The 14,256-nt window shown below is 51.9% G+C and overlaps 3 protein-coding genes across 5 annotated transcripts in view; 1 reads left to right on the forward strand and 2 right to left on the reverse strand.

Moving 5' to 3' along the window:
* Window positions 1–537: 537 nt before the first annotated feature.
* On the reverse strand, window positions 538–5,114 carry RNF166 (ring finger protein 166; the record flags this gene model as incomplete). The annotated part of the gene is made up of 6 exons (XM_081963700.1): window positions 538–1,771; window positions 2,587–2,694; window positions 3,371–3,485; window positions 3,777–3,889; window positions 4,044–4,200; window positions 4,885–5,114. The coding sequence occupies 6 exons, from the start codon at window positions 5,112–5,114 to the stop codon at window positions 1,706–1,708; spliced, it is 789 nt and encodes a 262-aa protein (XP_081819826.1). The 3' UTR covers window positions 538–1,705.
* A 95-nt stretch (window positions 5,115–5,209) lies between these two features.
* CTU2 (cytosolic thiouridylase subunit 2) lies at window positions 5,210–12,640 on the forward strand. 2 transcript variants are annotated; one of them, XM_081963696.1, is made up of 15 exons: window positions 5,210–5,365; window positions 6,435–6,509; window positions 6,629–6,707; window positions 6,809–6,868; window positions 6,985–7,045; window positions 7,481–7,590; window positions 8,231–8,550; window positions 8,934–9,069; window positions 9,522–9,653; window positions 9,765–9,856; window positions 10,272–10,375; window positions 10,828–10,951; window positions 11,073–11,133; window positions 11,484–11,542; window positions 12,104–12,640. In XM_081963696.1, exons 1-15 carry the CDS (start codon window positions 5,301–5,303, stop codon window positions 12,153–12,155), a joined length of 1,530 nt encoding a protein of 509 aa, XP_081819822.1. In that variant the 5' UTR covers window positions 5,210–5,300; the 3' UTR covers window positions 12,156–12,640. The 2 variants fall into 2 exon arrangements, 1 of the variants encoding a protein (XP_081819822.1); XR_014176287.1 differs by lacking the exon at window positions 12,104–12,640 and having other exon boundaries at window positions 5,234–5,365; window positions 10,848–10,951.
* Window positions 12,641–12,795: 155 nt separating this feature from the next.
* Window positions 12,796–14,256, reverse strand: part of PIEZO1 (piezo type mechanosensitive ion channel component 1 (Er blood group)) — a 55,070-nt gene continuing 53,609 nt past the window's right edge. For both annotated transcript variants that reach the window (XM_081963695.1, XM_081963694.1), the window contains 2 exons: window positions 13,904–14,099; window positions 12,796–13,273 (listed from right to left, as the gene is read on the reverse strand). In XM_081963695.1, the coding sequence (XP_081819821.1) occupies window positions 13,024–13,273; window positions 13,904–14,099 (446 nt within the window). In that variant the 3' untranslated portion in view covers window positions 12,796–13,023. The remainder of the gene's footprint in view (window positions 13,274–13,903; window positions 14,100–14,256) is intronic.

Consider the following 14,256-nt stretch of genomic DNA (forward strand, 5'->3'; position numbering starts at 1 on the left):
CCTGTGGAATGACCTCCCCCGGGACATCAGGATTACTTCCGATCTCCGCTCCTTCCGTGTACAACTGAAAACCCACCTCTTCCAACTATCTGGCCTGGCTCAACCGTAATTTTCTCGTACTCCTCCTGACTGTCTGTTTTTTAACATTTTGAATTTGGATTGTACATGGGGTTTTGTAATTAGGGTATTTTAATGGTTTTTAATTGTCTATGTATTGTATCTGTTAACCTCCTCCGAACATGTGTGTCTTTGTACTTATGTATGTCATGGATTTATGTAAATGTTATATGTTTTTTACTCCATTGTACGCCGCCCCGAGTCCTTTTCGGAAAGGGAGCGGCTAATAAATTTAAATTATTATTATTATTATTATTATTATTTCAAGTGGGAGCTTGGCTTGTATAGGAAGCCACGGTTTGCATACTTCACTGAATAAACTGCAGTATTGGTTTGTCCAACGCACAGAAACGGCCGTGGATGGATTCACAGCCGAACGAATGTTAAGGCTGCTCTGAAAACGCAGAGAGACACACCCCGTTGGAGCTTATTCACAGCTTTTATTTCTTTCCAGTCTCCTTCAGGCCCATTGACCCAGAATCCGAACCCCTGGATAATAAAGCCTCAGCAGTTCTGCTTAATAACAACTTGCAACAATCCCTTAAAAGGCGCCTTGAAGAAAGCCCCCAAAGTTGTCCCCCCCTCCTTTTCTTGCAGAGAACAAATAATCCTCAAACCCTTAAAACAGACCACCGACCCATTGCTCAGAACTTAACCAAAGGAAGCGCCTCCTTCCCTCCAGGTTTGAGACCCTCCCTCCTCAGGGCCCGAAGATCTGGAACCCAGGGCGCTTTTCTTTAAAAAATATACTTTGAAAAATAATGTTCCATAAAAATACTATTGTTTCTAATCAAACACAGATATTGCAATATCAAGGGTTAACTGCTTTGTATTCTCTCTATAAAACGTGAAGAGTATTTGTTACACGGAGAGATGTAGAAAAAAACCACCAAGAACTTCTAGAGTATCACAAAAGCAGATACAAAATGAGCAAGGTCAGTTGGGGGGACAGGAGGGAGAGATTTGGCTAAACAATTATGCTCAAGTCAGGAATGGCCACCTGGTCTTGCTTGGCCATCACAAACCTCTTTGGAAGGCTGCTTTCCATGCACCCGTTGATCCCAAAATCCCTCGCCACGATGGCCAAGGAGCAGGCACCCAAGCGCGTAATAAATATTCGTACAAGATTTAAGTCTCCCATGCTGATTCCCCCCCAAAATAAAAAATAAAAATCCAGTGAATTAACCCAAAGACACAGGCAATTAAAAAAAAATGTAAACTACAGTTCCCCCACAAAATGTTTTGTTGCTATATAAACCGCTAACGGAATGAGGGCTGATGGTGCTGAAACGGTATTAAAAGCGTCTTAATAAAGTATACCATCTGCACTTAGTGGCGTGGGGAACGTCCGACGGGTAGTACAGAGCAGGTCCGCTGGAACCGGGAAATGAGAAGCACCCCTTTTTGCTGCCCCGGCCCTGAGGAAGAGGCTCCCTGGCCGAACGAGGCAAGATGAAAGCGGAGGAGACGGCGACAGCCCCCCTCTGGGAGCCGACGGGCAGGATGAGCGGCGAATCGCTCTGACGGGGGAGAGAGTCAGGCAAATGTGCAACAGTTCCTGTCTGCTGCTCTGCAGTGTCAGCGGCCCTCAGTTCTCCGAGAGGGAGAGCGCCAGGGCTGCCTGCAAGGCCGCTTCCTCATCGATGTTATAGTCCTGGAAAGAAGAGAGGAGAATGAGGGACCAAAGAGTGGAAGAGCCCCCCTTCCCCCCCCCCCCTTCCATGCATGGCAGGCTGGAGTTCAGCCTGAGCTTAGAGGTCACCTAGAGCCCCCACTAATACACCTCAGCTACGATGACCCCCCAACCTTTGCCTGACCATCTCCAATGAAGGACACCTCATCTCCTCACAGGGGCAGCTCTGGCTGACAGTTCATATTGTTAGCTCTAGCTTGAATCTCCTTCCTTGCAGTTTGGGCCCACTGGCTCTGCTCCTGCCCATTGAGCAATAAGCCCCCTTTTCTCTTCTGGGTGACCGTCCTTCAGAAATGTTGATGGCTGCCTTCCTTCAGTTCCCTTTATTGCAGAGTACATCTATCCAGACCCACCCGCTTGGTTTCTAGACCTTCCACCATTTTGGTGGTCTTCTTTGGAAGTCACTCTAATCTGTATCACTGTCCTTTAGAACCGAACACACTAATTTCACATGGGATCTGAGCAGGGTAAGGTAGAAGGGGAACAAGGATGTTTTGAAACCTGTGCCTATTATTACATCCACAAAGGGGGGGCAGAGAAAAACACCTCCTGATACCAACGAATTCTTGTGACCTTATTTGAGGCCACCGAAAGGGCAGTCACTTTTACCAGAGGAGGACATAAAGAACGCTAAGAGGAATGTTGCCATCACCCTCCTTCCACCCGGGCAATTTGCTCCGCTTTTATTATTAAAGGTGATTCTCCTGCTGCCTTTGGGGTCTGGAAGCAGCAGGCACCATCTACTGAAATAAGATGCTGCGGAATGCAAAACCCACCACAAACGTGTCGTAGGAAAACTTGTGCCGGTGCAGGAGGTGCTGTAGAAAGTTGGCACTCTTGTAACTGGGGTCCCCCCAAGGCATGGCTGAGCAGACTGGACAGACCTGGAACACCCAGGAAGGGAGGGGAGAAGAGGACGGTCAACAAAGAAGAAAAAACACTCAATTCCAGGATAAGGGTGATAGCTGAAAGCAATGGTGTGATGGCTTGATGGGGGGGGAGGGGGAAGAGAAAGAAAACAGAACAATTTCCTGTTGCACGGCACACAGAATCCAGCTTCGAAAACACATGCCTTGCTATGAAACACCCTAAATGCAGATGTATTCACATTCTGTGCTCCATAAAATTTGATATTAAACAGCACCATCAAATAAAACTCTAAACGATCACAAGATCATACACAAACTAAGCAATTAAATGAAGCTGGTACAAAGGGAGGCATGCTTTTAGATCTCCACGACATTTCCATGATTTTATATGAGGGAAATACAGCCAAAATCTCCCGAGACAGATTTAATTTCTTTAGCAGCTCCCACATGCAAAATGAAAGGGACAAGGTAAGCACAGTCTGAGAAGCATATCTGCCACTGCAGATGCAGAGGTGCGTTTTATTATCCCCGGTTCGCAAAAGCAGGGCAGGGCACTCCAGCTACGGCATAAACAGGGGGAGGAAATAGGCAAAAGTTCTCCCTCGTTTCAAGAGACAACTTCCGTCTTATTCCCAGTTTTCTGCTAATCTGGCTTTCTGTTTCACCGAACAGGGACATGAACGCAACTCACCACTTTGTTGGGGTCACTGCGGTGATTCTCCATACAGTGCTTCACTAGCTCCTGCTGATCCAAGTTCCGTGCTCCACAATAGGGACAGACAAACGTGGACCGGTTTGGAATATTGCTGAAAGGGTGAGCAGCACAGTTCAGTGACTGGAAGATGGGTGGATCTCAAGTCAGCATGCTGGCTGAGGAATTCTGGGAATTGAAGTCCATCCTATTCTGGGATTGTGGGGTCTACATAACTTCAAACTGCTTAACTTGAGAAACAGTGACCTACAAGGACAATACTTCTAACTTCTTATTAAATAGATGCCCGACTCTGTCTTTCCCTCCTAACCTTGCTTGAGAGTGCAGGAGGTATTCTAAAACCAGCAAGTTGGGGAGTGGCTCAAACCCACAAAGAAAGAAATACCTTGGAATAGGTTGGGATGTTGGGACAACAGGCACGAACTTCGGACAGTTGGCCATTTGTTCCTGGACTTTAGCACACGATGTGACATGAGATCGCATCTTTGCAAGGGTCACCTGGGATACAAGATGGATGAAGAGAGGATGCATATTCATTGGAAGCCTTCTGTAGGTTTTTTTTTTTTAACTACAGGCCAGTCACAAAAGCGGGGTGGCTTATAATTATCCAGATTTGCTGCCTCCACCTATGTGCACAAGCCCTTAAGGTTACCTTTTTACTGCAGCCTCGACATGGCGCCTTGAAGGAAGACAGCTGCTTTTCCACACCGGAGGCCTTCTCCACCTTCTTGGGGTCAAAAGGCATGCGGCAAAGGGGGCAGAGGGGAGATGGAACTTGGAGGCAGGGCTGCAGGCATTCCCCACAGAACCTACGGAAGGAGAAAGCTTGATTTCTCCCGGAGCCTGGAGAGTTGTGGGAAAACTACACATGCTGCTCAGAAGGTAATGTGAAGAGGGGATGGGTTCCTCTCCCAGGAGGGGTGGTGGTGGTGGGCTTCAGCCATGAGGAGGCCCAAAGAAAAACAGAACATCTACAAGATCAGGGGTCTCTCTAGTGGGCAACTTTAAGACTTGTGGGCTTCAACTCCCAGGATCCCACAAGTCTTTAAAGCTACCCAGTTTGGAGACCCCTGTAGTAGACCATGAACTCTGCACCAACACAATTGACAAGACGCTTTTGGAGCATTTGCTGCCATTTATGGAAGGAGGTCTTGTGGTTTTAAGACCTGCCTCGCTTCCCCTGGGGCTTCCCGGGCTTAGGAATTCCTCTCCAAGCGCCAAGCGGGACCCCCCCCCCCAATAACCTCTTAATCCAAGAATGCAGGAGCAGGAACCTCCCTGGTGAGAGGGGAAGCTGGGCCCCTCCGATGCTTCCCTGCAGCGGCTGCCCATCAGCCCCTCCAGGAACATCTCTGCAGCGCCCCCTCCCCAGGCGCTGTGCCCCCCCGCATGCAAGGGGTCTTGGGGAGACCCCGTGATCTCCCCTCGCTCCCCCGCCCCTCTCCGTCCGGGCCCCTTGGCCCCCTCCTCCCCACGCCCCCCCACCCACTCACGTGTGCCTGCAGGGGGTGATGCGGACGGGGCGCTGGTAGACCTCCAGGCAAATGGGGCAGCTGAACTGGGCCTCCAGCGCGGCGCCGGGCTCGGGCGGGTGAGGCGGCGGCGGGGCGGGGGCGGCGGCGGCGGAGGGCGCCTCGCGGGACCCCCCCGCCGACACCAGCAAGCTCCGGAACATCGCGGCCGCCATGGCGGAAGGGGGGGCCGGGCGGGGGAGGCGGCGCATCCCAACTACGTCATCGCCCCCGCGACCTCGGCGCGTCCCAGGCAGGGACGGTGCCAGAGTTCCCTCCCCCTCCCCGCGGCTCTCGCGAGACTTCCCCACCGCGTGGCGTCATCGCGGCGCGCCAAGGGGCCCTCTGGGAATTGTGGTCTCCCGGCCGAGGGAGGCCGCGCAACAGCGGAGTCGGCGATGTGCGACGGCGAGGAGGGCGGCTGCGGAGGGGAGCCGCTCCCGAGGGAGGAGCCCCGGGGCCGGTGAGGAAGCCTTGCCCGCTGGCCTCGGCCGAGGGGAAGCATGCAGGCAATCCGTGGCTGGTTGAACAAGCCACCATTGCATGAACCAGTAATGAGGCCAGTCGCAGGCCTGCCGATTCCGATCTTAAAGAGAGGCTTGTTCAGCCAACTGGGCCTAAGCCAGGGGGGTCCAAACCTGGGAGATTTAAGACTTGGGACTTCAACTCCCAGAATTCCCCAGCCAGCCTGGGAGTCTTAAAAGCTCCCAAGTTTGAACCCCCCTGGCTTAAGCAAGCCGTTAAAAAAAAGAGAGGGAAGAAGGGATGTGAAGTATGAAGGGGAAGAGGTAGAGAGGAGCAGGGGAGAGGAAGGGGAAGGAGGAGAGGAGGAAAGAAGAAAGGAGAGACGGGAGGGAGGGAGAAAAGGAAAGAAAAGTAGGGTGGCAGCGAAACAAAATAGGTCTATGGCAGGGGTGTCCAAACTTGGCAACTTTAAGACTTGTGGACTTCAACTCCCAGAATTCCCCAGTCCACAAGTCTTAAAGTTGTCAACTTTGGACACCCCTGGTCTATGGGATAGTAAGCAAACCAATCCCAATCATATATTTTATTTTTTTATACGGAAAAATAAATGTTTAAAAGTTCAAATGTGATAAGAATAACTGTATGAGAATGTATACTTGTAAATGTATGACTCTAAAAAAAACACTTTTTACAAAAAGAAAAGCAGACCCTTACTCAGTCAGCACACCTGCTCAGACAGTTGTTTTATCAGCTGTGGCAACTTTTAATTCAATTCAAACCTTTCTTGTCAATGCACAACATATGTACAATGTGATTGGCTAAGACGGGTAAACTTCAACTCCCAGAATCCCCCAGCCCAATGGATGGATTGATGGGTAGGCTGAGGAATTCTGGGAATTGAAGTCTATCCATCTTAAAAGTTGCCACGGCTGATAAAACACTGTTTATATGAAAGAAGGATTGCTTTTTGCCACTGTCTTCCGTAGCGGAGAGATGCAGGAGAGAATAAGGTTTGGGTATCCAGTAAGGCTCTTTTGCAACCTGACCTTCACTTTCTCTTCTCCAAGCTATGACTCCAACTGCGTCAAGTGCAAGCATGGCCCTCCGGTGGTGAGCATTCGTGCTGGAGATGCCTTCTGCAAGTAAGTTCACCTGGGCAACTGAAGGACGTTTCAGAATTTTGAATAATTCAGAACTGGCCTCTCTGTCCTTGTGCAGAATTTTTTCCCTTGGCAATGAGTCTGGGCTTTTTTCTTTGCAGGGGCTGCTTCAAGGACTATTTCGTTCACAAGTTCCGTGCCATGCTTGGGAAGAATCGCTGCATTTACCCTGGAGAGAAGGTCCTGTCGTAATCTCTACTGCTTCAGGGCAAGAGAGGCGGGCAGGATGGCAACTAAAAACAGGAAACAAATTTTGTGATGCTTTCTCCCTACTGTTTTAGGTTCTCCTGGCTTTTTCGGGGGGTCTTGCTTCCAGCTCAATGTTGAGGCAGGTGCAAGAGGTATGTTTGACTTCCAAGCAGGAGGGGCAGCCAAACAGCAGAAGCCCCTGGTAGATGAAGCAGGATAGCCTGGGTAAAGTTTTTGAATTGAAGCCTGCTTTGCTTCCTCTTCTCAGGGCCTCAACCGAGAAGCCCCCAAGAAACTTCGCTTCAGACCAGGGATAATTTACATTGACGGTTGGTGTTGGCAGCCTTGTGCGTTCTCCATAATTTGTGGGGGGCAGAGTGATTGTGCGGGCAGTTTGTTTTGGCTGAAATATTGCGGCTTGCGAAGATGGCTGCTTTCTTGAGAGATGCAGAGGGAAGTTGGTTTCCAAAGTCGATTCCCTTTGAGCATATTAACTGTCAAGCATTACTGGGCATTGAAAGGTTGAAATTAGAGGTGACCCATCCTTCTAAATCAGGGGTGGCCCTCTATGGCAACTTTATAACCTGCAGACTTCAATTCCCAGAATTCCTAGCTGTCTGAGTTCAAGTCCTCAGGTCTCACTCACTGCAAGCCCAGCATCTTCCATGGTTGAAGATACCAAGGCAGAGAATGTTCCCAGGGCTGTTGAAGTTCTTTCAGGCTAGCCACCTCACCTTGCTGACAGTTTTGGTTTTGCTGTGCAGAGGGAGCTGTGTGTGGACGGAGTTTGGACGAGCGAGTGAAAACCTGCAGTCAGGTAGAGGCTATCCTGCAAGCCACAGGATTTCCCTATCATCTGGTGTTCTTGGAGGAGGTAAATATGGCTGAGATTCAGCACCCTCCCTGCAGCACATTTTGGTGATGTGGCATCAACAGCAATGGCCTTAGCCAGCTGGCTGCTTTGATGTGATTTGCCTGGAAGGAAATGCTATTATTAATAGCAGTATTGTTTAGCAAATTGAATTAGAGCGGTGTTTCTCATCCTCAGCAATTTGGGGGCTGGCTGGGGAGATTTCTGGGAGTTGAGCTCCACATATCCAGAAGTTTCTGAGAAACTGGGAAACACTGAGTAAGAGCATCAGAAAGGCAGATCCTAGGAAGACCCCAGGCAGGAGAGGATTATCATTCCTCCATCAAGCATAATCCTTTGTGCACGGAGTATGAACTCTGGCCCAGATTAATCTGCCCACTTCTGTCTTATGGAAAGAAAATAACAGAGGGTCAGAGAAAACTTGTTGTGAAAGGGGAAGTTGATAACATAGATGCACTTCTAGGATTGTCACTTTCAGAAAAAAAAAAGAATAAGGGAAAAGCAGCATTGAGCTTGACAAGGCAGGAAGGAAACATAATTCCTAGTTCTGAAAATCTGTCAAAGCAATTGCAGTTTGTGCAGCCTCGACACTTTTCCTTCCGTTTGCGTTTGACCCAACTTGTGTCCTCCTGCTCTTTCATAGGTCTTTGACCTTCCCGCTTCTGTCCTGAACTCGCTTACCCAGAGTCCTCCTGACCAGGCTCCCAGCTACAAGGAAGCAGTGGCTGATTTCACGAGGTGGCAGCAGCAGCAGCAGCAGCAGCGGGAGAAGAGGGCGGACACAGCGACGTCCCTGGGGGACCAGCTGGCAGAGTGTAGCATGCAAGGCTTCTCGTGGCAGGGACGGTTGGCGGTTCTGGAGGAAGCCGGCTCTTCCCTTGCTTCCCATGCGGAAGAGCTGGCCCGCCTCTTTGGGGGTGTCAGATCCCTAACTGCAAAAGAGGAGCTTCTGCAGACTCTCCGGTGAGCTCCTTGCCCAGATCCTGAGTGAAGCTATGAATGCCCACCTTGTGAGCTGGATGAGAACTAAAACGGAGCCTTGCAGGGGTCTTCGCGCATCCTTGCTCTCTAGCCCTCTTAGCAGAGAGGCTCATTCAGTGCCCTTTCTTAGCTCAGGAGCCTCATACCGGCTGACGTTCCTGATAGAAGGATGACTTTGCAAGCAGCCCCTGGACTTAGAGTGGGTTTCCTAGTCAAAAGGCCGTTTCATCCGGTCCTTCTAGATGGCGGATTCTGGGGCATTCTAGGCTGCTGTTTCTAGGAAAACAAACGGTTTATTGTTTTCTGGGCCCCTGGTTGGATCCCAGGTTCTTGGCTGGAACGGGAGAGAGATCTTTGCTTTTTAGGACCCACCTGATGCTGCAGGTGGCTCGGAGAAATGGATACACGAAGGTGATGGTGGGAGACAGCTGCACCCGTGTGAGCGTGAAGCTGCTGGCCAACCTCTCTCTGGGACGGGGGGCCTTCCTGGCTCTGGACACGGTGAGAACAAAGTGGCTCACAGCTTCCCCACCCACTGGACACAGTGTGCTCCATGTTTTGGCCCCTCAGGGCCTTGCTCTGTGGTCTAGACATCCTTGAGCTTTATGAAGCCAGGTCTTGTCCCTGAAGAGGAAGGGAAGTCCTAACTTAAACCTGCATAGAGTCCAGTGGCTAAACTTCACGTTTCCCCCAGGATAAGCCCACTGAGGAACATTTCCCAGACAGACAGAATAATTAGAAATAGAAGAAAAGCAAGGCCTTTGCTGTTTAGGCTTCCATGCTGTGGCCAGATAAGCCAGTTGGAAATTTCCCTGTGCTGGCTCAATCCCTGTCCCAGAATCCCCCCGAGATGTGGTGGGGCAAGGGTGCCTGTTGCCTCTGAGCAGCTCTGCCTTTCTGCTCTCTGATCTGGCACTGCTCCCCCTTCCCTTTTTCTTTCTCCTCCCCCAAAGGGCTTCTTGGACAGCCGCTATGGGGACGTCCTGATCCTGCGTCCGATGCGGGAATATCCTGCCAAAGAGATCGCTTTCTACAACTACCTCTTCAGGGTGCCCACAGTCTTCACGCCTGGACTGGACACCAAAGTAGGTGTCCATTGGGAATTTGGCTGGAGACAGAGTGGAAGGGAGCGAGGATCCCCTTCGGTGGGTCAGGAGGATCTGAGCAGCCGTGACTGAGGCTTTCCCTTCCTCCAGGCCTCTGACAGAGCCAGTATCCACCTCCTGATAGAGAGCTTCCTCTGCAAGCTGCAGTCGGAATTTCCCTCCACCCTCAGCACAGTCTACCGGTGAGTGTCTCTCCCCTTGTCTGGTAAAGAAGGACAACAAACTGCTGGACGAAGTGCCTGGCAAAGGTTCAGCAGTGGTGACCATTAGGCATGACTCCCTTCCCTCACACTCATGGGCCCTCTGCAGCATTGCTTACGTTTCCCGGCTTCTGTGGGCAAAGCAGGGCAAGCTAGAGGGGTGGGGGTGGGGATGTTGGCTTGTTTCCTGAAAATCCAGCTCAGCCCTCTGCCTGCGTTTTAATGGGAGGATTCTTTCAGCTGCCGACTTGCAAGCGCCTTGTTAAAACAAGTGGCATCTGGTTCCAAAGGGAGTTGTATGTCCTCCCTTCAGGAGGTGCAGGTAGCGTGAATGGGCCAGGCAGGAGGTGGGCTTCCCTCCAGGCCTCTTCCTGAAGCCTCCTTTGGTCTCTTCCAGGACAGGAGAGAAGCTGAGTACAGCTCCTCAAGAGGTCCAGTCTGATGTGTTGAGAGCACCGGCCCGCTGCCTCCTCTGCCTCTGCCCCCTGGACACCAATGTTGGTAAGTGGTCTTCTTGGGGGGGAGGGGAAGGGACTCACTTCTAGATTAACTTTTGGTCGCTGCTGGGGAGTCTAGAACAGGCAAGGACGGAGATGCTAGCCAGACCTTCACGGTGTCAGAATTACAGCCAGTCCTCCTTGGTGCAACCTGGGGGTTGAAATATTGGGGGGGGGGGCTCTTTCCCTCCCTGCTGCTTTGCCAAACAGGCATGGGGATAAAATGCAAACTTGCCGCTTGAGCCGGGAGAGTTTGCTTGGTGGAGCTGAAAGATGAAAAAGCCGCGACTGGCTGCTGCTTTGACATGTCCAGGAGAGAAGTATTCAACCCCTGAGCTCTGGGCGCTGCGAGGTTTGCTGGCTGCAGGGCATAAGAACCCAGCTTCAGCTGTCGAGGCTTCTGCCTCTTGGCCCAAGGACGAGCTCTCAGGGGCTGCCACTCTCGTTTCCTGACAGAGGACGGGTCCTCCTTGCAGGCCACGCTGCTCTCAGAGAAGCTCAGCCAGCCGCCTCCAGCTGAGCAGGGAGGCTGCAGAGGCGACATCCAGGCAGGCTGCTGCGGAAAACCCCCAGCAGAAAGGTGAGAGCCCTCAGAGAGAATGTTCTGCTGGGTGTGGATGAGCCCTCCTGCTGTCTTTGGCCCCCTCCCCAAATAAACCACTAGGCAGCACTGGTGACCGACGTTCTGCTTTCCCCCCCAGAGAGAGCTCCCACCTGGTCCCGTTGCTCTGCTATGGCTGCCGCCTAACAGTCAAGGAGCTGGTAGGTGTGCAAGGAAGAGTTTGTGTAAGCAGAAGGGCTCGTGTACGCCTGGACGCAAAGGGCTGCAACTGCTCCCAGGGCTGGGCCCGAGACAGAAGCCGCCAGGCTGAGGACAAACCGCTCTGTGGCTTGAGTTACAAGGGGTGCAGTCGGTTGGGCCTTCACTTTGGGTTAAAGATTTTGTTTGCTGGGATTTTGTGCTGGCTTTGGAGGAGCCTTTGAGGTTACGCTGTGGGGGACAGTTGGGGTGCCCCGCTACGGTTTGAGGGTAATTAAGGGGCTACCCTTGTCAAAGTAACAAGGCCGGTAGAATCCTGCTGCCCTTACTCACTCCAACCTTCCCTTGGCAGAGCTGCGTGGAGTCTCTCCCGCCATACATTCATGAGGAGGCCGAGCGCCAGCAATGCAGGTAGGGGCAAGGTTGTTGCCTGGAGGAATTTGTGCCAAGAGAGACGAGATTGTGTTGCTTTTCCCCAGGACAGCAGTGCGGCCCAAAGAGGCTGCTGGGACTTTTTCCGGCTCTTTTGTTATCGGTGCATTGCTGTCCGAGTAACAAAATGGGTGCAAGAAGAAAAGCAACCTGAGAGACCCCAACAATTCCACCTGAGCTCCATCTGCCCTCCCCACCGCAACTTTTTAAGATATCTGGATTTCAACACGGGGTGAAATCCAGCAGGTTCTGACTGGTTCTGGAGAACCGGTAGAGGACATTTTGAGTAGTTCAGAGAACCAGCAAATGCCACCTCTGGCTGGTCCCTGGAGTGTGGAGGGAAGGGGGATTTTGCAGTGTCCTTCCTCTGCCACGCCCACTACGTCACGCCCACAGAACCGGTATTAAAAAAAATTGAATTTCACCACTGATTTCAACCCCAGAATCCCCCAGGAATTGGCATGCTGTTCGAACAAACCCTAGTCTAGAGTGATATGCAAACCAGATTTGTGGTGATGCCCATTTCCACTTTCTTTGCAGGGCTGCGATGAAGCAAGAAATCCAGGAATTCTTGCTTGAAGACGATGCTTGATTTGCATCGGGTGCACCGGGGGAGGCCAGACTCTCTGCTTCCACGAGTGTTTTTCAAGCAGAGAAATCATCTTGGATTGAGCAACGGACAGACTGAGCCAAGAAGGATCCAGATCTTTCCCATCTGCCAGTTTGGCACCTCCTCGGATGCCCAAGTGGACTGAATTTCTATTTTTGTACATAGGATTGAAATCCTAAAAGAGACAAAGGGAGCAGTGTTGCTCACCAAAGTTTTACGAAGCGTCCCAAGGAAAACAGGTTCCTTCTTGGCCATCACCCTCATCCAGACCCCTCCCAAGGCTTCATTTAAGCTCTCTACCAAAACTCTTCCAAGCGTCTCTGGAGAAGCTCGGCTGCTGAACCAGAGGAATTTCTCTCCTTCGTCCCCCAAAGTCCACCTTGACTTCCCACCACCTTTTTTTTAAATCACAGCTTTGTTTTTATTGTATAGATCTGTATAAATAAAATGGCCTCCTGTAGAAAAAATAGTTTGTAGATTGTTCCCATCAGTGAGGCCGAGGCAGTGGCTGCAGAGATGGGGGAGGGGGCTCTGGGCATTTCAGCAGCAGGACGGCCATTCGCTTCCTGGTCTCTGTGTGGGGGAAGGAAAGGGGAGTCCAGGTTTGGGACAGGGTGATATCTTTGTTTTTTTTTTGTAAAAAGAAGGAAGGAAAAGTCTTTCAAAAAGTGTTTTGTGTGTCTTCAACTGTGGCTCAGGTTATGGGGCTGCCCCACCCCAGAGCCTCCAGCAGAAGAGGCGGGGTAGAAAGAGTTGGTGTCCAGGACTGGAATCTGGCTGGCTCGACAGCCCAGTTCCAGCTGCGGGTCTCCCGGGGCTGTTTGGGGGTTGAGGGGGGCTCCCTCCCTCCTCAGTCCTTCTCCCGCGTCCACTTGATCATGGTCTCTGGCGAGCGGTAGAGGAAGATGAGCTTGGCGTAGAGCTCCTCCTCCAACTCCAGCTCTCCCGTCTCCCGAACCAGGAAGATGTGGCTGCAGAGGGTCAGGATGCGGTCCACGCAGGGCAGCTCCTCAAACATGATGGAGTGGGAGATCTCGCTGAAGAAGCCTCGCACGAACTTCCCGATCACCAGCACGATGGAGACGTAGAGGCCCATGATCCTGAGCAGAGAGAGCGCGAGACCCTGTGTAGCGCCCCTGCGCAGCTCACCCCGACATGCAGCCCTCCCACCAACACCATTCGCATGACCTACGCAACGCCAGCAGGCTGGCTGGGCAGGATCCCCGGGCCCTGATCCCAAGGCTCAGCCTGGGCGCCACCTCAGCCCTTTGCTGATCCCGAGGAAGCCTTGAAAAGGGACCGAATGGCCAACCGTTGCCTCTCTGATCTGTGCGTGGAGGGTTGTATCATTTCAAAGGCGGAACGAAGACCCCCTCCCCTTAGAGGAGCTTGGCAAGATGGCCATGTGGGGTGGGAGGGACACTGGGGACCCTTCCCCTTTTAGGCGGCTAAATGTTTGGAAGCTATTCACATCTGCGAGCAAAGAAAACCTGGTGGCATTTCAGACACACAGGATTTAACCAACTTCTGGGTGCTGTCATGGGAGGGGGGATCAAAGTGGGCCAGCTGCAGCAAAGCCAGGTGGGCCCAGGGACCCCCATTCAATTGGGGGGGGATATCAGGCCCAGCTTTCCTGCTGCTTCCTTGAATCCAACACAGCCTATCCTTGTGACACTTAAGTACGGCTCTCCCTGTTCCGAACGCACCTGGCATCCCCCCTGGTCACTCACCCGTATCCTGCCAGGAAGCCCAGGCTGGGGGGGCTGACTTTGTCGCTGAAGATGACCATGGGCAGGATATGGCACTCCTCCTGGCAGTCAGCCAGCTGGATCATCCACCACTCCAGGAAACTGGTGCTGCTATTCCCAGGCCTGACCCTCTGCTGCTGCAGCTGCACTTCCACATCCAGGTAGCTGTCTTCTCCGTCTGGGAGAGGAGACGGGGAGAGGGAAGAAGGTGTTGCATCTGTTTGTTTGACCTTTTTTATTCCTCCTGCTGCTCTTACTGGGGCTTCAAGCTATGTGTCACCAAAGTTCAGGAACAAGATTCCTGACTGCACAGCACTAATTTTGAGCTCTCTCTC

This window comes from Natrix helvetica (assembly GCF_964273705.1).
Source record: "Natrix helvetica genome assembly, chromosome: 10".
Classification (NCBI taxonomy): domain Eukaryota; kingdom Metazoa; phylum Chordata; class Lepidosauria; order Squamata; family Natricidae; genus Natrix; species Natrix helvetica.